General features: G+C 41.7%; 1 protein-coding gene across 5 annotated transcripts in view; it reads right to left on the bottom strand.

The window, feature by feature from the left end:
• The window catches only part of vps8 (VPS8 subunit of CORVET complex), a 253,578-nt gene that overhangs the window by 12,182 nt on the left and 218,551 nt on the right, over nucleotides 1-22,845 (bottom strand). For all 5 annotated transcript variants that reach the window (XM_061690460.1, XM_061690459.1, XM_061690463.1 and 2 more), the window contains 4 exons: nucleotides 18,037-18,085; nucleotides 3,699-3,781; nucleotides 628-708; nucleotides 303-472 (listed from right to left, as the gene is read on the bottom strand). In XM_061690460.1, coding sequence (XP_061546444.1) covers nucleotides 303-472; nucleotides 628-708; nucleotides 3,699-3,781; nucleotides 18,037-18,085 — 383 coding nt within the window. The remainder of the gene's footprint in view (nucleotides 1-302; nucleotides 473-627; nucleotides 709-3,698; nucleotides 3,782-18,036; nucleotides 18,086-22,845) is intronic.

A 22,845-nucleotide genomic window follows, 5' to 3' on the forward strand; every position in this document is an offset into this window, starting at 1 on the left:
AGCACAGTTGACACCATTGCTGTATATGATGACACATTCTGAGGACTATGACTAGTTGGAGAAAAATGGTTGGAGGAAAGACGCATACAAAAGAGTATACACTTATTTTTCACCCATTTGTTTTAAACCCGTGATTTACTGTATTTTTGACAAATAAAGTTTCCATTGATTGTTCTCACATTATGTTCTTCTCAACTAATTACACTATGAGATCAATATTTTAAATGTAAAATTTCAATTAATTGAAATATAGAGATAGTTTTGTAGTTTGTCTGTAATTTCCAGAGTGCAGACTGTGTTACCTAAATAGAAGGATCTGCTCAGCTGAGTCCTGCCACCTCTTGTACTGCTGTAGGCAAATGTTGCAGGAGTCTTGCCTTGGGTGGAGTCCCCTTGTCACCGCAGTGCGCAGATGAGACAGGGACCAGTGGAGGTCATGATTTAGCAGACTCGTAGTTGTTTCAAATAAAGTCTTGAACACAAAACACAAATTAGAAATATTCTTCATATTTGATGACACACATCACTGTATTACCATAGGGAATGATATATTTTTCTTTATCTTCAACAGTCTATGAAAAAGCCAAACAATGAGATGTGTGCTTAGTACACACTGTTATAATTTACCTGTTCATAGCTGAAAGTGTCGAGCATCCCAAGAATAAGGACTTGGATCTCTGCAAATTTTCCTCTCTCATAAATGGGGTTCTGTTGGACACAACGTTAGGTCAAATGTGATGTTATAATTGAACTCTGAATGACTGGAAAACATGATTTAAACTTTGTAATTGCTTGTATATAAGTAGTTGTGTCTATGGAGTGCCAGCCCACTCATCAAGTGTGAAATTAAACAACCAACTTGAATCTTTTGCTAGTTGCCCCTTTCTGAAAGTTCAAAATTTTTACCCCAATTTAAACAGCATTAGTGTCTTATACCTGGGCGTGCTCAAATGTCTGCCGAAGTTTTCAATGTGCCAGGGGGATATAGATATGTGTTCGGCAATATGTCTGATGCATGAGCCACAAATCTAATTGACATGTAAATTGGTGGCTTGGCTGTAAAATTTTACCTTTATGGGCTTGCTTTTGTATTCACACCGGATTAGTACTACTTTTCTCTTGGCAATACATCGAAACAATCCGCGCACACACATCATCATCATCTGCCCTTGAACCAATCCACAGATAGCTAAGAAATATCTGTGTCCCCCGACGGTTGCTGACTAATAACTGGTAAATCTGATGGTGTTAATAGTAGGGATGTCCCGAAATCGAAAATCGGCGTCGATCATGTAATTTTCAGCTGATCGAGATAAGGGTGAAAAAGATCGGCTTTATCCATTTTTTGAAAATTTAAAGGTTACAAAGTAATTGATAGAAACAAAGATCAAATGAAACAGTAATAGCTTTGTTTTATATTACACAATGTAACCGGTTTGTTTTAGTATAAGTTTACTAACAGAGACACACGCACGCAGTCTGCCCTCTGGAACACAGCGTGTTTCGGGCGGCATCTTTGTCACCAAAATCACTTTGGAGGAAAAAAGAAAAATGCTTTTATGTTTGTTAATATAAGGAGACATGATGTGAAAATATTCTGCTTGCATGGCACTCAGGGCAACCCAAAAGATACTTCTAAATAAGTCTGCTAAGCCGCCCCGCTGAATGGCTTGTCAAAGAGTTGAGTGACAAGCCTGTCTGTCACTCAACTCTTTGACAAATTTTGACTCGGGTATCAACATGTAGATATCAAATAATATTGCATCAAGAATTTTCCACCTCCAATTATTTTGCAATAAACCATGTCAAAGACATTTTTGTGGTTTTTGACCAGCGTCAAAGTGTGACATTTTAGCAGTCATCAACGGAAATAGGGAGAGTGTGAAAAATATCGGCAAAATCATGCAACCACTTCGCCAATATTGGCTAAAAGGGTGCGCCTACCACTCAACGGAAGTTAATGACATTCCACGGCGAGATTTCTTAGAGGCACTTATTAGAAAAAGGCATCCTGCTGGTAACTTTGTCGGTCAAAACGCGTTACGAGCAAGCGGCCTTTCAATTTCATAACTGTAAACAAACAACGACCATTTTACGACGGCTATTTGGAATTGATGCAATGATCTCCAAAAATAATAATGGAAGGATCAGTCAATTGCTTCAGATGGAGTAGGAGACAATATTGACTTACATTTTTAAGTGTCGGTCATATTTTCGTTCGAGCGACTTGGACAAAATAACAAAAACGGTCGACTATTTTACGACATCGCAGCATTTGAGCTTGATGGGAACATGGAGGGGCCAGTAGAACCTGGTAAGTGTTTTCAAGGAAATGATGTCAAAATGTTACAAGCTTCGATCTCAAACGATCAAGTTACTAGCAATGATGAAAAGCGAGTTTGTATAGAATTAGATGGTTTCTTGTTTGATTCATTGAAGGAGAAATGATTGTTGAATTTCGATCGTCTTCTATCGCTGTTTTCGGTGTCTACTGACTGCATTCCTGACTCGCTGGTAATTTTGACGAGTCACAGCAGTGTTAAGGATGTGGTCATGATTGCGCGCATACTTTGATCCTTATTATTAAACTTGGATTCGGTTCCGATTATAAAGGCCTCCTGTCAAACTTCAAGTTGATGGTCTAACTGTGAAGCGTATCATACCAAGTAAGGAAACTGATATTAAAAAATTCACTCGTCCTATTAATTTCTGATATCCACTGAATTCATTCACTTATACCTGTTAGTATTCAGGCCCTTCTTTTTCAATCTTGTATTTTTAGTCAATGTTACACACATCTATATTTGCCCTAAGTAAATTTTTTACTTGATACTTTGCGGTGCATGAACAAGTTGGACATAAATTGGTTTGTGAACCTACTCTAACCCTAGTATTTGTGTGAAAGATTCCCAAGGTTTTCATACAATAAATAGCTTTCCGTGTTCCTATCTAGTCAGTGTTACAAGCGACCACTGGTCAAATAATGGTCATATTAAGTAAACTATGTATGTTTTTATCCCATGAACCCGTAAATGTAACTGGTATACTTCAAAGAAATTTTACTAACATATTTTCAACAAAATGATGAAAGTTCTTAAATTTTTCTTACGTCACAAATTGTGTACCACCTCAGTGGAATGACCCATATACATAAACACAATCATATACTATACTCAAAATCAGAATCATCTTTATTTGTCAAGTATGCCAAAAACACACAAGGAATTTGTCTCCGGAAGTTGGAGACGCTCTAGTACGACAACAGACAGTCAATTGACAAATACTTTTGACATAAAGACATAAAAATATTCCAAATGAATGATTATTTGCTAAAAACAGTAAAGTTTATCAGTTTGAACATTAAATATTTTGTATTTGTAGTGTATTCAATTAAATATAGGTTGAACATGATTTGCAAATCATTGTATTCTGTTTTTATTTATTTTTAACACAACGTCCCAACTTCATTGGAATTGGGGTTGTACATGAGAAATTATGGTAATTGTTGCAACTCTAAACATTACAAATGCTGCTCTTGTTAGACTATGTACAGAATCATAATGCTAGGTTAATCCATGCCTGGTTCCCATCAGTTACTGAAAGCAACAGAGTCAGACTTTTGCTATCCCTTGTTTAAGCCACAAGTATGTACAGTATCAAATAGGGGAGCAATGAGTAAATAAATGCAAACAACATACCTGCAGTATTTGCTGGATGATTGCAGGCAGTGAAACCAAGGTGCTCATACTGTTGAGAACGTTCATTGTCAGGTCCTTTAAGACTGAAACATGCACAAAAGCATTGTCTTTACCAGCACCATTAACAATAACATTTGTGTGTTGCTGTGGTTTAAATTTTTATGAAAAGAGGAGAGAGATTTTCTGAACAAAATCTAATAGTATTTAATATTTACCTACACACTTCGCCGAAATCGCTCCTGGGTTTTAACAAATAAATAAGTGAAAAGAAAAATAAATAAATAAATAAATAAATACATCACACATACAATTAAGGGTCATGAAAATTCATCCAAATTTAGCAATTTGATCAAGCATCCCCCTTAATTATTAAAACGTAGTGATTTCGGTATTGGTATCCGCAATACAGATACTAGTATTTCAGGTAAGTCAACACAGGGAGATCTCAAAACTGTTCTAAGGTCACTGTAAGATTCCAATTTTAAAAAAATGTTCCAACAGTCATCCTTTTCATGTGTGAATTCATGGTTTGTTGCTTCAAGTCAAAATGAGACCGATCTGAATGAAGGTACAAGCAGCCTTTTCCATTTTTTTTTTGCATTTTTTAAATTTCACTTCCACTCAATGTTGGGTTTTACACAGCATAGCACCCCAGAGCAACTGCCCTTGAGCAAGGCAATTGTGTGCCTTGCTCAGGGGCAGTTTGGTGATACTCAGAAAGCCATCCAGCATCTCTCCATCAACGAGTCTTTCCATATTCCTTTGTCCATAAGGGTGTTTTTTTTTTTTTTTTTTTTTAATAATTTTTTCTTCATATTAATTATTACCAAACATTTACCAATACAGGACTTTAAACTATCCAAAATATTTATGTAATGTATACAGTATCACTAAGAGTTGTGTATGATTTCGGAATCAACAATAAGGGCTTTGAGTGCAGATCACAGTAAAAAATTTGAATGTACCTCATAAACACGTGGACAAAATTTTTGGTACCCCTCTCAATGAAAAAAAAAAAAACCCACAGTGGTCACATAAATAACTTCAATCTGACAAAAGCAATTATAAACAAACAAAAAATCAGCCACTGCTTTGAATTGTGGTTTAACAGAATTATTTTTCAAAACAAACTCATGAAATAAGCCTGGACAAAAATTATGATACCACTAGAAAATCTTCAATCAAGGTGTGTCCTCTAATTAGCATCACAGGTGTCTTCAAACTTTAGTCAGTCAGCCTATTTAAAGGGTGACAAGTAATCAATGTGCTGTTTGGTGACATTGTGTGTACCACACTAAACATGGACCAGAGTAAGCGAAGGAGAGATTTGTCTCAGGAAATTCCTAAAATTATAGACAAGCACGTTAAAGGTAAAGGGCTTTATGACCATCTCCAAGCAGCTGGATTGGATGTTCCTCTGACTACAGCTGCACATATTATTCAGAAATTTAAATCCACAGGACTGTAGTCAACGTCCCTGGATACGGCTGAAAGAGGAAAATTTATGACAATTTGAAGAGACGGATAATATGAACGGCAACAAAAGAGCCAAGAACAACCTCTCAAGAAATTAAAGGTGAACTCCAAGGTCAAGGTACAACAGTGAGAGATCGCACCATCAGTTATTGTTTGAGCCAAAGTGGACTTCATGGGAGACGATCAAGGAGGACACCACTGTTGAAAATAAATCATACAAAGACGAGACTGGAATTTGTCAAACTGCATGTTGACAAGCCAAAAACAGACTAGACAAAAGTGGAACCTTTCTTCAAGCCACATCAGCTCTTTGTTCACAGATGCAAAAATGAAGCATACCAAGAAAATAAGATTGTCCACTACTGTGAAAGACAAATGCGTCTCTGTTATGTTCTGGGGCTGCTTTGTTGAATCTGGCACCGGGTGTCTTGAATCTGTGTAAGGTGCAATGAAATCTCAAACTATCAAGGTATTCTGGAGAGAATTGTGCTCCCCAGTGTCAGAAAGCCTGGTCTCAGTCCTAGGTCTTGCAACAGGATAATGACTCAAAACAAACATCTAAAAAGAATGGCTACGAGGAAAACATTGAACTATTATGAAGTGGCCTACTATGAGCTCTGATCTAAATCCAATTGGTACGTGGAAAGACCTGAAACATGGCCGTTTGGAGAACACACCCTTCAAACCTGAGAGAACTGGAGCACTTTGCTCATGAAGAGTGGGCCAAAATACCTGCTGAGATGCTCAGAAGTCTCATTGAAAGTTACACTGTAAAAAAAGGATCTAAGAAGGTTAAAAAATTTTTTAAAAAAAAATAATTATGGGAAATTATTTTAAGCCTACAAAGAAAAATGTTGATAAGTAAATTTTGTATTACAAAATTGATCTCAAATTAAGGAAAATACATTTTCTTAATAAGAAATTATAGCTAATTTTAAGATATAATTGCTAATAACAAGCAATGATCATGGGTGGCACATGGGTTTGCATAAAATCCAGAACAGAAGAGCAATACTTTTTTTCTCTTTAAGATTGCACAACTTCTCAAATTGAGAAATTAGGGAATTACACAATTTAAAGTTTGAACTGTTTTTTTTGCACCACAGAACTAAATGTGTATGGCTCTGTTGAATCAGAACTGCATGATTTATAAATGTATAGCCTAAAAATACAGTTTACCCTATTTCAGAAAAAGGTTGTCAAACATTTGCCATGTGGTAAATCGTGTTTACGTATGTGTATAATACAATATTTTGAGAGTTGAAGTAAAAAATAAACAACTGAGATAACATGGTTTTCACAAGTACACATGCCCTCATATAAATGGGAATTAAGCAATTACATTGAAATTCATGTTAAACTGTAGTCGCCATACAACTGCCACCATTTAAAGGGCCTTTGATTAACCCCAAATACATTTCAGTTGTTCTAGAAAGCTTTTCCTGACATTTTTTGTGTCTAACAACACAAGCCATGGTCCGCAGAGATCTTTTGGAGCATCACAGAGGTTTTATTGTTCAAAGGTGTACAGAAAAAGGGTATACAAAAACCTAAAACAAATTAAAGTATCAATGTCATATCTTTTCGCCACCCGTTCCAACCTGCTTAGACCCGTTTCTTCACTTCCTGACCACACTCACCATTGCTGTGGACGGTTGACCCCAAGTATTTAAAGTCCTCCACCCTTGCTATCTCTTCTCCCAGTAGCCTCACTCTTCCCCCAACCACCCCTCTCATTCATGCACATATATTCTGTTTTACTTCGGCTAATCTTCATTCCTCTGCTTTCCAGTGCATGCCTCCATCTTTATAACTGTTCCTCCACCTGCTCCCTGCTTTCACTGCAGATCACAATGTCATCTGCAAACATCATGGTCCACAGGGATTCCAGTCTAACCTCATCTGTCAGCCTATCCATCAGGGATCAGCCCTGCATCAGGGCAGTCCCACCTCCACCTTAAATTCGTCTATCACACCAACAGCACACCTCACCGCTGTTCTGCTGCCCTCGTACATGTCCTGTATTATTCTAACATACTTCTCTGCCACTCCAGACTTCCGCATGCAGTACCACAGTTCCTCTCTGGGTACTCTGTCATAGGCTTTCTCTAGATCTACAAAGACACAATGTGGCTCCTTCTGACCTTCTCTGTACTTTTCCATCAACATCCTCAAGGCAAATAATGCATCTGTGGTACTCTTTCTAGGCATGAAACCATACTGTTGCTCGCAAATACTCACTTCTGTCCTGAGTCTAGCCTACACTACTTTTTCCCATAACTTAATTGTGTAGCTCATCATTTTATTCCTCTATAGTTCCCACAGCTCTGCACATCACCCTTGTTCTTAAAAATGGGCACCAGCATACTTTTCCTCCATTCCTCAGGCATCGTCTTACGCGCTAGAATTATATTGAACAAGCTGGTGAAAAACTCCACAGCCACCTCTCCTAGATGCTTCCATACCTCCACATGAATGTCATCAGGACCGACTGCCTTTCCATATTTCATCCTCTTTAATGCTTTTCTAACTTCCCCCTTATAATCATTGCCACTTCCTGGTCCACCACACTTGCCTCTTTTACTCTCCCTTCCCTCTCATTTACCTTATTCATCAACTCCTCGAAGTATTCTTTCCATCTAACGAGCACACTGCTGGCACCAGTCAACATATTTCCATCTCTATCCTTAATCACCCTAACCTGCGGCACATCTTTCCCATCTCTATCCCTCTGTCTGGCCAGCCTGTATAGCCTTTGCTCCTTCTTTAGTGCCCAACCTGGCATACATGTCATCATATGCCTCTGGTTTGGCCTTTGCCACCTCTACCTTTGCCCTCTGTCGCATCTCAATGTATTCCTTTTGCCTCTCCTCGGTCCTCTCAGTGTCCCACTTCTTCTAAGCAAACCTTTTTCCTTGTATGATTTCCTGTACTGTGAGGTTCCACCACCAAGTGTCCTTCTCTCCTGCCTGCCTCTCTGATCACCTTGGCTGCAGTGGTCCAGTCTTCTGGAAGCTCCTCCCGTCCACCGAGAACCTGTCTCACATCTTCCCGAAAAGCTTCACAACACTCGTCCTGTCTCAACATTCACCACATGGTTCTCTGCTTTGCCTTTTGTCTTCCTAATCTTCCTCCCCACCACCAGTCATCTTACACACCACCATCCTATGCTGTCTCGCCACACTCTCCCCTACCACAACCTTACAGTCGGTAACCTCCTTCAGATTACATCGTCTGCACAAGATGTAATCCACCTGCGTGCTTCTACCTCCGCTCTTGTAGGTCACCCTTTGTTCGTGCCTCTTCTGGAAAAAAGTGTTCACTACAACCATTTTCATCCTTGTTGCAAAGTCTACCACCACCTGTCCCTCCAAGTTCCTTTCCTGGATACCGTACTTACCCATCACCCTTATTACCTTCACCAACATGTCCATCACAATCTGCACCAATTACGACTCTCTCGCTGTCTGGGATGCTCAGAACCACTTAGTCAAGCTCCTTCCAGAATTTCTCTTTCACCTCTACGTCACATCCTACCTGTGGGGCATAGTCACTAATCACATTATACATAAGACTCTCAATTTCAAGTTTCAGCCTCATCACTCGATCAGATACTCTTTTCAACTCCAAGACATTCTTAGCCAACTCTTCTTTTAAAATAACCCCGACTCCATTTCTCTTCCCATCTACACATGGTAAAATAATTTAAACCCTGCCCCTGAACTTCTAGCCTTAGTCCCTTTCCACCTGGTCTCCTGGACACAAAATATATCAACCTTTCTCCTAAACATCATGTCAACCAACTCCAGTGATTTTCCTGTCATAGTCCCAACATTCAAAGTCCCCACATTCAGTTATAGGCTCTGTGCTTTCCTCTTCTCTTTCTGCCGAAGAACCCGTTTTCCACCTCTTCTTCTTCGACTTCGACCCACAGTAGCTGAATTTCCAACAGCGCCCTGCAGGTTGACGGCGCCGGTGGCGCACGTTGTTAAACCAGGCCACGACCGATCCGGTATGGAATTCTTTGGATGAACGCTCATATTTGTTTGACAAAGTTTGAAGCCGGATGCCCTTCCTGACGCAACCCTCTGCATTTATCCGGGCTTGGGACCGGCCTACAGTTTGCACTGGCTTGTGCCCCCCATAGGCTGCATTTATATTATCCTGAATTGTGAATAAAAAAGTTAAGAAATACACTTGGTCCAAATAAAACTAACTGAAAGTGATAAAACTCAGTTTATTTCAAAATAATTCAATAGTACGTCTAATGTACTGACATTAATTGTTAACTCTGATAAAAGCTGAACTTTTTCATGTAAATTGTTTCAACCACTTTGTTTTGTTGTTTTATGATAAATGTTTATTTGTTCATAGCAAGTTCATAAAAGGTACAATGACGGTGCAGTTTCTTTTTCTTTTCTCATTACCTAACTTGTACATGTCAATCTTTTGGTTTCTTTAATTTCATTGATGACGCATATTTGATGTCCTATTAGGTAGTGGTGGGCGTAATTGAACCTGGAACATTCTCGAAAGACCAGTCCAATGATTGTCCATTTTGCACTGTGGCTCAACGCAGGGAGGCAAGCTAACTCCGAAAAAGCATTCATTCAGTCATTCATTTTCCGTACCACCTATCCTCACTAGGGTCGCAGGCGTGCTGAAGCCCATCCCTGCTATCTTCGGGCGAGAGGCGGAGTACACATTGAACTGGTCGCCACCCAATCGCAGGGCAAATAGAGACAAACAACCATTCACACTCACATTCACACCTACGGGCAATTTAGAGTCTTCAATTAACCTACCATGCATGTTTTTGGGATATGGGAAGAAACCGGAGTACTCAGAAATAACCCGGAGAAAACCCACGCAGGCACGGAGAGAACACACACTCCACACAGCGAGGCTGGATTTGAATCCGGGGCCTCAGAACTATGAGGCGGATGTGCTAAACCAGTCGTCCACCGTGCCACCCGAAGAAGCAATTCTCGTAAAAATATGACAAAAAATAAAATATGACAAGTGGTTCTTTCTGGTTAGTTTTGGACTATTTGTAATCCGATTGAAAGTGAGTACTTGATATTTATTCTTGTTGTTGTGCTCAGGGGGATGTTTTGTGCAGTAAAGAAAAATGCTAATAGCGATTAGCGATGTAGCATGCTAACATTGCCTCTTGTATGCAAGGTGTAGAGGTTTAAATACGATGTATGTAATGTACAGCAGACTATGGATACTCTTCTGACTCTGCTGTGAATACAAAGTCATCTCACTCGTCTGGTTTGAGCTTTGGCGAAACTGCTTTCCTGCGAGGCCTGAGTGCTCACTTCTCTTGCTGCCAGCAGCATCTATCGACTGAACTGGGGATTTGTGAGTACCATTCTAACACAGTTGCACGTGCATTTTATTTTGTGCTTGAATTGCAAGAGAAGCAGCCCTTTTTTTTTTTTTTTTTAGGTCACAACTCACCCAGGCAACGTCACACGAAGTAACACTTAACTAAAATTTAAAAGGAAATACTTAAATTGACAGTGTGAATACCAAAACCTCTAAGTTGTTTCAATTATTTTGTGTTATTTTCCATCCATCCATTTTCTGTACCACTTATCTTCACTTGGGTCACGGACATGTTGGAGCCTATTCCAGCTGTCTTTGGGTGAGAGGCAGGGTATACCCTGAACTGGTTACCAGCCAATCGCAGGGCACATACAGTATATAAAAAAAATAAACTTTTGCACTCACATTCACACCTACCGGCAATTTAGAGTCTTCATTTAACCTACCATCCATGTTTTTGGGATGTGGGAGGAAACCAGAGCACCCGGAGAAAACCCATGCAGGGAGAAAACAAGCAAAATACGCACAGGCGAGGCCGGATTTGAACCTCCTCAGAACTGTGGGGCAGATGTGCTAACCAGTGGGCAACCGTGCCGTCTTGTGTTATTTTGTTCTACAAAAAAATGTATGTTCTTGTATTTGAATTTCCTGATTGTCTTTGATTGTTGAAAATGTTACTTAGACAACAACAACAATAATAATGCATACCATTTATACAGCGCTTTTCAAGGCAAGCAGATGCTTTACGATAACAAACAAGGTTTATCAGCAAATTTCATTAATTAGTGGGTTTCATAAAGCAATTTATCTATACATTTCCTGCCTATTGGAGGCACCGTAACTTGTAATTTACTTTAAAGTTTTAGGATTAGTAATTTGTTGAATCTCCTGTTTACCAAGTTGATTTACAGTATAAGTACCCCCGCTCATAACACCACATTAACGAGAGTGTTAATACATTAACTGCATAGGACAGGTGTTGCATAGCATGTAGATGGTGGATATCATATATTTCAAACTCAGACCTGGGGGTCAAATTTGGCCCACGATGTAATTATATTTGGCCCGCAAGACCATATCAAATGTGTATTAGAGCTGGCCCGCCAGTATATAGCACATGCGCCACTCGAAATCCCAATATTAGAAATCCCAGAATACTTTGCTAGTGTGTTGCCCCATCAGTCTTGACCGGCGAACGCCCCTTCCCTTTCTGTTGCAGTCGTTAGCAACGATGGTACCAGTCTCCTCGAGCAAATTTACACTTCCACTTCCCAAAAATGGCCAAATGAAAGATGGAAAACAGTTCACTTCCAAGACAGGTGGGAGGCAGGTTGTCTGTTCACTAAAGTAAAAGACAGAACTGTTTGTCATGTGCGAAGCAACATGGCTGGAACAAAGAATATAACAATTGAATAGTTTTTTTTAATGCCCTTTATCAATTCCTTGGCACTGTTAACAGTTTTAAGTTTGGATTTTTATTGAAGGACATTCTTATTTTTTTGGGTTGTTTTGTTGTTGGCCTTTGAAAAAAGATTTACATAAAAAAGAAAGGTAGTTGGAGATAGATAAATAGAAGATGGAGAGACAAGAATTCAAAATCTATTTAAAAACAAAACAAACAAATACCATTGATGCCTTATCGCAAATTTGATTTCTTGTGTTTATAATATTACAGTTTGTTTATTCCAGATTCAGTGTTTAAGCAAAATTTAAGTGTGTTGTCATATGATAAACTTAAACAATAAATTTCTGCAGAGTAGGGAAACATGCACATCGGCGTGATTTTTCATTAAATATTGAGTTTGACAACCCCGGTGTAGATCATTGTTCTTAATGTCATATATTGTTTGTTAATACACAGACTGTCTGAGCTGTTTTGAGGCCCAACATTGCACGTACATGAGTGGCAGCAAGCAACATGAAGTACAAAGATGGCGGCAGATTCCACAGAATCTGATATAAGGAGGAGGATGAAAGATGAAAAATCTGGCATTTAACAGTTTTGGTCGTATTGTGTGTGGTGTGCTCCGATAATATCAACACAAAACACCACACACACAAAGGTTCTGTTCAAACGCTGAACTCAAAATCTCATGTGATCTAACAAAACCGAAGAAGAAACCCTTCTGGCTTTGCGCAGAGGTTTTTCGAAGGTTGCCGGAGCCTTATGAAATGATGCCCCTCAAAAAACGACTTGCATTGGAAAATACTTCTTGCCGTCTAGAGAACCCACTTTTATCCAAAACAAACAACATCGGCTAAGACATGCTAATTTATATTGACAGTCGTTTCCTTTTGTTGGGTCAGGGTGGTTCGTGATTGGCTATACTCTGTTCCATGTCACAATTCAGGTTGTCATGACTCAGGAGAAGTAAGCTCTCCCCCACACACGAAGATTTTTTTGTCCTAAATATTGAACACGTTCATTATTTAAGACTGTCGGCCCTAACCTGTTGTGGAACCTAAAATCTGGAGGAATCCACTCTTAACTAGGCTTTACACGATTAGGATGTTTGGGTTCACCAAGTTTACCGATCACCGATCCGATCACAAGATGGAGCAATGTGTCTATTTACATGACTTCTTCATTTCTTGTATATACTTGTGGACTGGATACTGTATCCATCCATCCATCTTATGTACAGCTTATCCTCACAAGTGTGCATGCTGGAGCCGTCCCAGCTCAATTTATTCTCTAGCATTTTAGACAAAAGTTAAAATACCAATGACCTCTAGGGGGCATTCAAGGATTGGCCACTGACATAAATGTCAGTCAAATCAACATTACAACTGACAGAAATAGTGGGTGCTAACTTACTGTAATTAAATTACTTTATTGCAATTAAAATACTTTAATAAAATACTGTTAATGACATGCTTACTCTAACTTTCTCACTGTCCCGGCAATATGGACAGGTGTTGTCCAGAGTTTGAGTCCATTTGACACTCCCCCCCCCTTCTTCAGGTGCTCGATCAAATTTGTGTTGAAGCATTTAGATGACATTCTCCACGACGTACAACCCCAATTCCAATAAAGTTGGGACATTGTGTTAAACATAAATAAAAACAGAATACAATGATTTGCAAATCATGTTCAACCTATATTTAATTGAATACACTACAAAGACAAGATATTTAATGTTCAAACTGATAAACTATTGTTTTTAGCAAATAATCATTAACTTAGTATGTTATGGCTGCAACACGTTCCAAAAAAAGCTGGGAAAGGTGGCAAAAAATGCTCATCAAACACCTGTTTGGAACATCCCACAGGTGAACAGGCTAATTGGGTACAGGTGGGTGCCATGATAGGGTATAAAAGGAGCTTCCCTTATTAGCTCAGTCATTCACAAGCAAAGATGGGAACAAGTGCGTGATAAAATAGTCGAACAGTTTAAGGACAACGTTCCTCAATGTTCAAATGCAAGGAATTTATTTTCATCTACGGTCCATAATATTATCAAAAGGTTCAGAGAATCTGGAGAAATCACTGCATGAAAGCGGCAAGGCCGAAAACCAACATTGAATGCCCGTGACCTTTGATCCCTCAGGAGGCACTGTATCAAAAACCGACATCAATGTGTAAAGGATATCACCACAGAAAACCAATGTCGGTAAATACAGTTCGGCGCTACATCTGTAAGTGCAACTTGAAACTCTACTATGCAAAGCAAAAGCCATTTATCAACAACACCCAGAAACGCCGCCGGCTTCTCTGGGCCCGAGCTCATCTAAGATGAACTGATGCAAAGTGGAAAAGTGTTCTATGGTCCGACGAGTCCACATTTCAAATTGTTTTTGGACACAGTGGTAAACATGATCCTGTCCCAACTTTTTGGAACGTGTTGCAGCCATAAAATTCGAAGTTAATGATTATTTGCTAAAAACAATAAAGTTTATCAGTTTGAACATTAAATATCTTGTCTTTGTAGTGTATTCAATTAAATATAGGTCGAACATGATTTGCAAATCATTGTATTCTGTTTTTATTTATGTTTAACACAATGTCCCAACTTCATTGGAATTGCACTTCAGTGGTTGCACAGACTGCAAATAACTTACGTGTTGTCTGTCTGAGACACTGCAAAATAGTCGCACACCGACGTGTTTTTTCACGACAAGATTGAAAAAACTTTATTGGCCGTCAGATAGTTACAGTATTGCGCAACAAGACATGTGACAAGGCTAAAAATAAACTAGCTTTTGGATTCATACGCGACGAAGACAAGGAGTTAAATGTCTTGTGCGGAACCGATTGATGACGTCATTGATTGAATCGGCGACTTATGACATGAAAGCCGATCAACATAAAATGCGAATTATCGGCCGATACCGATAACGCCGATCAGATCGGTGTAAAGTCGACTCTCAATACACATAAAACCCAAGGACAATCTTATCAGATAATCTTATCAGACTTAAGACTGTCTGGTGTTTGAAGTGCTTGGTCGGGAAGTGGCAGAATCGGCACAATTGTCTTTATGTGTACATGCTGTTGTTGATATTGTATAGGTGGAACCTAAATCCCTTTTCCGAAGCCACCAACAAGATTACAGCACAAGAACAACAAACCAGGACCCACAGTTAATTCAACTTGTGAGTAATGATAACTACTACGATAACTAACGTATTTTGAATTTAACAGAATACCATACAGCACAGCTAAACAAAGCAATTACAATGTGTTGAACAGTGTCAACTGCTTGTTTTAGACTCTTTAACACCTGCTTGCTTTGTGGTGTTTGAGGACGCGCACAGGGAAATTTCCCCAGTTGGTATTCCACCCCTCCGTCACCTTGTTGTGGTGGAGGGGTTTGTGTGTCCCAGTGATCATAGGAGCTAAGTTGTCTGGGGTTTTATGCCCCTGGCAGGGTCACCCATGACAAACAAGTGAGGGTCCAGACAAAGTACGGCTCAAAGACCCCTAATGATGACGACAAACAATGGACTTCGTTTTCCCTTGCCCGAACGTGGGTCACCAGGGTCCACCACTGGAGCCAGGCCTGCTGGTAGGGCTCCAAGGCGTGCGCCTGCACCCATGGGGGCCGGCCGGGCACAGCTCGAAGGGGTAACGTGGGTCCCCGATGATCGACTTTGTGGTCGTGTCATTGGACTTGCGGCCGCATGTCTTGGACACTCGGGTGAAGAGGGGGGCGGAGCTGTCAACTGATCACCACCTGGTGGTGAGTTTGCTCCGATGGTGGGGGAAGATGCCGGTCCGACGTGGCAGGCCCAAACGTATTGTGAGGGTCTGCTGGGAACGTCTGGCAGAATCCCCTGTCAGAAGGAGTTTCAACTCCCACCTCCAACAGAACTTTGCTCATGATCCGGGGGAGGCGGGGGACATCGAGTCTGAGTGGACCATGTTCCGCGCCTCCATTGCTGAGGCGGCCGACCGGAGCTGTGGCTGTAAGGTGGCGGCAATCCCCAAAACTGTTGGTGGATGCCGTCAAGCTGAAGAAGGAGTCCTATTGGGCCTTTTTGGCCTGTGGGACTCCTGAGGCAGCTGATGGGTACCGGCTGGCTAAGCGGAATGCAGATCTGGTGGTCGCTGAAGCAAAAACTGGGGTATGGGAGGAGTTCGGTGAGGCCATGGAGAAAGACTTCCGGACGGCTTCGAGGAAATTCTGGTCCACCATCCGGCGTCTCAGGAGAGGAAAGCAGTGCACCACCAACACTGTGTATAGTGGGGATGGGGGTGGGGATGGGGCGCTGCTGACCTCGACTCGGGACGTTGTTAGTCGGTGGGGAGAATACTTCGAAGACCTCCTCAATTCCACCGACACGCCTTCCCATGAGGAAGCAGAGTCTGGGTTCTCTCAGGCGGGCTCTCCTATCTCTGGGGTTGAGGTCACTGAGGTGGTTAAAAAGCTCCTCAGTGGCAAGGCCCCGGGGGTGGATGAGATTCGCCAGGAGTTCCTAAAGGCTCTGGATGTTGTGGGGCTGTCCTGGTTGACACGCCTCTGCAACATTGCGTGGACATCGGGGACAGTGCCTCTGGATTGGCAGACTGGGGTGGTGGTCCCCCTTTTTAAGAAGGGGGACCGGAAGGTGTGTTCCAACTGCAGGGGGATCACACTCCTCAGCCTCCCTGGAAAGGTCTATTCAGGGGTGCTGGAAAGGAAGGTCCGTCGGGAAGTCGAATCTCAGATTCAGGAGGAGCAGTGTGGTTTTCATCGTGGCCTTGGAACAGTGGACCTGCTCTACACCCTCGGCAGGGTCCTCGAGGGTGCATGGGAGTTCGCCCAACCAGTCTATGTGTTTTATGGACTTGGAGAAGGCGTTCGACCGTGTCCCTCGGGGAGTCCTGTGGAGGGTGCTTCGGGAGTATGGGGTACCGAACCCCCTGATACGGGCTGTTCGGTCCCTGTACGACCGGAGTCAGAGTTTGGTCCGTATATCAGTTCTGAGGACCCGGGTTTTCTGCGGGTGCTCCGGTTTCTTGGTTAATTGAAGACTCTAAATTGCCCATAGGTGTGAATGTGAGTGTGAATTATTGTTGGTCTATAGGTGCCATGCAATTGGCTGGCGACCAGTTCAGGTTGTACCCCAGTCCTCAGAACTGTGAGGCAGACGCTCTAACCAGTCGGCCAGTGCACCTTACCGTTAAACTTAAAATAAATAAATAAATAAATAAATAGAAAATTTAAAAAAAGTAAGGTTGAATTATTTGGAACCAGCTCAAAGGAAAAAACAAAACTTTTTGTTTAAAGAAAATGTATACTCGTGTAAGCCTTTTTTTCTTAAATTAAATTCTTAAATTAAATACAAAATTATTTTATCATGAGAATATGCTATTTATTTTACTACATAAATATTTTGCTTGTAATCAGCAAACTAAATTCATAAGGGAGATACAAATTCTAAAAGTAAAACATTCTTTAATCATGAAACTATACCACTTATTTGAGGCAAACATTTCTTAAAAATTTTGCTTTGTGATAAGCAAATGTTTCTTAATTTAAGACTTGATACGGTCTGAAAGCCAATAGATTTCTAAGCTCATTTTAAAAATTCAAATTTTGCTTCCCCCATTGGCAGATGTTCTTATTGTTTTGTTCACAATAAGAAAATTTGACCAAATTTGAAGAATTTTGTTTATTTCTAGGCAGGCTTCGCGCTCTCTCTCTCTCTCTCTCTCTCTCTCTCTCTCTCTCTCTCTCTCTCTCTCTCCCTCTCTCTCTCTCTCAGCGTACGAAAATCTTTAGATTGCAGTGATTGCCTAAAAAGGTTGTGCAACAAAATATTAAGGGTATCATAATTTTCGTCCAGTCCTGTTTCATGAGTTTGTTTTTTCCCCAAACAAATTCTGTTGAACCACAATTCAAAAGCAATCTCTGATTTTCATTGGTTAATTTTCACGACATTTTATTCATGATTACTTTTGTTTGAGTTAATTATTTCTGTGACCACTATGTTTTGTTTAGTTTATTTACAGTGGTACCAATAATTTTGTCCATGTGTGTGTATATACGTAGTAGTACAGAGCATTGACAACACAAACTACTGAATGTGTGAGCTGCTTCACCTTGTTTCTGGGGAGTCATCAATGTCTCCAATAATGACAACCAGAGCTCCTGTGTGAAAGAAAAACTATAAGTGAGACAGTTGAGAAAAGTCCAACCCCAATTCCAATTCCAATGGAGTTGGGACGTTGTGTTAAACATAAATAAAAACAGAATATAATGATTTGCAAATCATATTCAACCTATATTTAATTGAATACACTACAAAGACAAGATATTTAATGTTCAAACTGATAAACTTTATTGTTTTTAGCAAATAATCATTAACTTAGAATTTTATGGCTGCAAAATGTTCCAAAAAAGCTGGGACAGGTGGCAAAAAAAGACTGAGAAATCAAACACCTGTTTAGAACATCCCACAAGTGAACAGGCTAATTGGGAACAGGTGGGTGCCATGATTGGGTATAAAAGGAGCTTCCCTGAATTGCTCAGTCATTCACAAGCACCTCTTTTTGAACAAGTGCGTGAGAAAATAGTCGAACAGTTCAAAGACAATGTTCCTCAACATACAATTGCAAGCAATTTAGGGATTTCATCATCTACGATCCATATCATCATCAAAAGGTTCAGAGAATCTGGAGAAATCACTGCATGTAAGCGGCAAGGCCGAAAATCAACATTGAATGCCCGTGACCTTTGATCCCTCAGGCGGCACTGCGTCAAAAACCGAGATCAATGTGTAAAGGATATCACCACATGGGCTCAGGAACACTTCAGAAAACAAATGTCAGTAAATACAGTTTGGCGCTACATCCGTAAGTGCAACTCAAAACTCTACTATGCAAAGCAAAAGGCACCATTAATGCTGAAAGGTACATACAGGTTTTGGAGAAACATATGCTGTCATCCAAGCAATGTCTTTTTCATGGACGAGACAATGCGCCAAACCACATTCTGCATGTGTTACAACAGCGTGGCTTCGTAGTAAAAGAGTGTGGGTACTAGACTGGCCTGCCTGCAGTCCAGACCTGTCTCCCATTGAAAATGTGTGGCGCATTATGAAGCGTAAAATACGACAACGGAGACCCCGGACTGTTGAACAGCTGAAGCTCTACATCAAGCAAGAATGGGAAAGAATTCCACCTACACAGCTTCAACAATTAGTGTCCTCAGTTCCCAAATGTTTATTGAATGTTGTTAAACGGTGATGTAACACAGTAGTAAACATGACCATGTCCCAACTTTTTTGGAACGTGTTGCAGCCATAAAATCCTAAATTAATGATTATTTGCTAAAAACAATAAAGTTTATCAGTTTGAACATGAAATATCTTGTCTTTGTAGTGTAATCAATTAAATATAAGTCAAACATGATTTGCAAATCATTGTATTCTGTTTTTATTTATGTTTAGCACAACGTCCCAACTTCAGTGGAATTGGGGTTGTAAGTCATTACATTATCTACAACAATGAAACATTAAATATGAGCGTTGCATGGGGCTGTAGTGCTACACCCTGTGAGGGAAGGACAGGACAAGCTAGAACAGGACAAGGACAGGAGAAGAAGCATGCAGGACAAGGGTCGTGAACCCGGCTGTACAACTAAAGAGTGGTGGGTGGGATTGACTATGTAAATTGTTAGTCTATAGAGAGTACGTGAGTATGAGTAAGGGGATACACAAGCAATAGGGGGATAATAGAGGGTGATTTTTAAATAAAACCTGATGTGATTATTAAATTCCCTCCCTCCGTGTACACTAATGTGCACACATTAGTCCCCGTTTCATTACACAGTACAGTATGTAAGTCAGTGTGCCAGCTGTACTTGGCTTGACTTGCAATTTGCAGTGGTCAGTTTTCCTCTCCAAAAATGGGGAAGGGCAACAAGGTCAGGTGGTTGTAGAACCTCAATGGTCCCTTCGTTTTTGACACATTTCTCCCAGTGTCACCTGGAATAAGATGCAACTCTAATAAAGACACATCTTGTTCAAACTGGATGTACTGTACAGTAGGGCTGTATCAAAATGGAAAATAGCGGTCTTCAAATACACAAACTGTGTCGTCTTTGAAATGGCAGAACTGCAACACGCACTTTCCAATGTGTGCCTTCATCCACATACAGCGCTCACAGCGCTACCAAACGTCTAATATAATTAACATTACTGTTGCCTGTTTATATTCTCATTCATACAATTCATTTCATTCTCAGGGCATTGAATCGATCGCAAATGGGCTGTTCTTTTTCTTAGGCTTCATCACTTCATGCAACAATGCTTTGTTCGGACGCAGTAGCCACAATACTATTGTTATTATTATTAATATTACTATTCTTTACGTTAATGTAATACAACGTAAGTGTCACGATACGATGGTGTTAATTTTAACTGGACCCAGAAGCAGGCGCAGGCTGACAAAGTTTGTGGAGAATGGTTTATTGAGAAAAGATTCGGAGGTGGATTCTTGAGGCGTACTGGCGAGTCATCAAGACAGGGAGCATGCGGCAGGCGGTGGGGTGAGCAGGTGGATGGCTTGGTGGAAGAGTTCAGCAAGGCGGGGAACACAGAAGGAGCACTGAGGACAAGGAAGAACATGGAGGTCAGAAATATTGCGAGGACTGGCGTTGCTTATGTGTAAGTTGCAAGCCGGTGTACCACGGGTGAAGATTAATACTCTGGCAGTAGAGTCTTAGATCTGGCAGCCTTAAATGCAGGTGATGATGAGATGAAGGCTGATTGACAATAGGTGCACGGCCGAGGTGGTGCTGATTACTGGGAAGAGGGAAAGAGAGAGAGGGCGAGATGGGCGTAAAGCGCCACCCAAGATCCAACAAGGGAACTGCAGGGCACAGCTCATGACAGTACCCACCCTCTCAACAGACGCCTCCTGGCATCCTGCCGGGCTTCCCAGGGTGAGCCGCGTAAAAGTCCCTAATCAGGGAGTCATTGAGAATAAGCTTGCGGGAGATCCAGGAGTGTTCCTCTAGACCCCTCCCAGACCACAAGGCACTGGTAACCCCTGCCCCTGGGCCTCAAGTCAAGGATACGTGAAACTGTGAAGGCCGGATGGTTGTTGATAACACGGGGGTGTGGCCGGAGGGCTAAGAGCGCAGGTGGAGACAGGCTTGGGTAGTGGGATTGGGACATGGAAAGTCGGATGAATCTTAAGAGCTTGTTGAAGTTTTTGTTGAACTGATGTGGGATTGATAATTTTAGTGATCAGGAAGCGACCAATAAAACGCGAAGTGAGTTTACGGGATTCAGTCTGGAGTGGGAGGTCACGGGAGGAAAGCCAGAGCGTCTGACCCACCATGTACTCAGGCGTAGGGGAGCGACGAAGGTCCACGAGCCGTTTATTTCTCTCAGCGGACCGGGTTAAGGCCGCCCTGACGTCCTTCCAAATGGACTGGACACTTTGCAGGTGATCCCTTACCGCCCGAACCGCCACCGCATGATCGTGTTCCCTAAATAATGGTGGTTGGAAACCGTAAGAGGCCATGAACGGAATCATACCAGTGGTAGAGCTGGTGAGGGGTTGCATGCGGTAATGCAGCGAAGGGCCGACTCCAGGGACTGATTTTCCCGCTCCGTCTGGCCATTGGACTGTGGATGATATCCGGAAGACAGGCTGGCTGGTGTTCCAACCGTTTTACAGAACTCCTTCCAAACTAGGGAGGAGAACTATGGACCTCGGTCGGAGATGAAGTCGATGGGGATTCCGTGGAGTTTGAAGATGTGATTGACACGGAGATTAGCAGTTTCAAAGGCAGAGGGTAGCTTGGGGAGGGGTATGTAATGGACACACTTCAAGAACTGGTCAATAATGGCGAGGATGACGGTGTTACCTTCAGATGGAGGTAGTCCGGTGACGTAGTCCAGGGAGATGTGGGACCAAGAGCAGCTCGGAATGGGTAAGGGGCGCAGCAGACCAGCTGGGGGTTGATGAGAAGCCTTGCCTCGGGCACAGATGGAGCAGGCTAGGACAAACTCGAGTGTCTTTGACTAGGCTGGGCAACCAGAAGTGTTGCTGGATAAAATGGATGGTGCGGGTGATGCCAGGATGACAGATGAGCATGGAGTTGTGGGCCGACTGAAGGACGTCAGAGCATGTGAAATCGCGTACGAACAGTGTGTTAGGAGGTCCGGTCTTAGAATCTGGGTGAGTCTTCTGAGCGTCTTTAACCCCCTGTTAGATTTTCCAAGTGGCTGCTCCAACGAAGCACGAAGAAGGGAGGATGGGTTCTGGTTCTGCAGGGCTGGAGGGGAGTGAGTACATGTGAGACAAGGTGTCAGGTTTGCTGTTGTGGGAACCAGGGCGGAAGTAGAATTGGCTCAGAAAGAGGGCCCAGCGAGCGTGTCGGGGGTTAAGAACAGAGGTAGGCAAGGTTTTTGTGATTGGTCCAGATTACAAATGGAGAATCAGTCCCCTCCAGCCAATGCCTTCAACTCCTCCAATGCCCACATGATGCCCAGGAGCTCTCGGTTGCCAACATCATAATTCCGTTCGGCAGGGGACAGACGACGGGAAAACAAAGCACAGGGATGGGCCAGTTAACGAATGCTTGGATCTTGGCAGTGTGTGTGTATTTTGATGAAGACATGGTACCCAGTCAATAGAGAACTGGATAGAACAACAAGAGACTTCAATTGCCGGGAGAAGTATCGGGATTTGGCGGCAGTGTGAAGGTTTCCACATTAATTGACTCTGGAGCTGATGAGTGTTTTGTGGACTCCTGTGTGATAGAGACTCTAAATTGTCCACTGTACAGACTTAGCAAACCTAGAAAAGTACTTGATATGGATGGGCGTCTCCTGGCGGTTACAACACTTATTAATGATGTGCTACGGGACATGATAAATGTATTCTATTTTGTGT

This window comes from Phycodurus eques, chromosome 11 (assembly GCF_024500275.1).
Source record: "Phycodurus eques isolate BA_2022a chromosome 11, UOR_Pequ_1.1, whole genome shotgun sequence".
Taxonomy (NCBI): domain Eukaryota; kingdom Metazoa; phylum Chordata; class Actinopteri; order Syngnathiformes; family Syngnathidae; genus Phycodurus; species Phycodurus eques.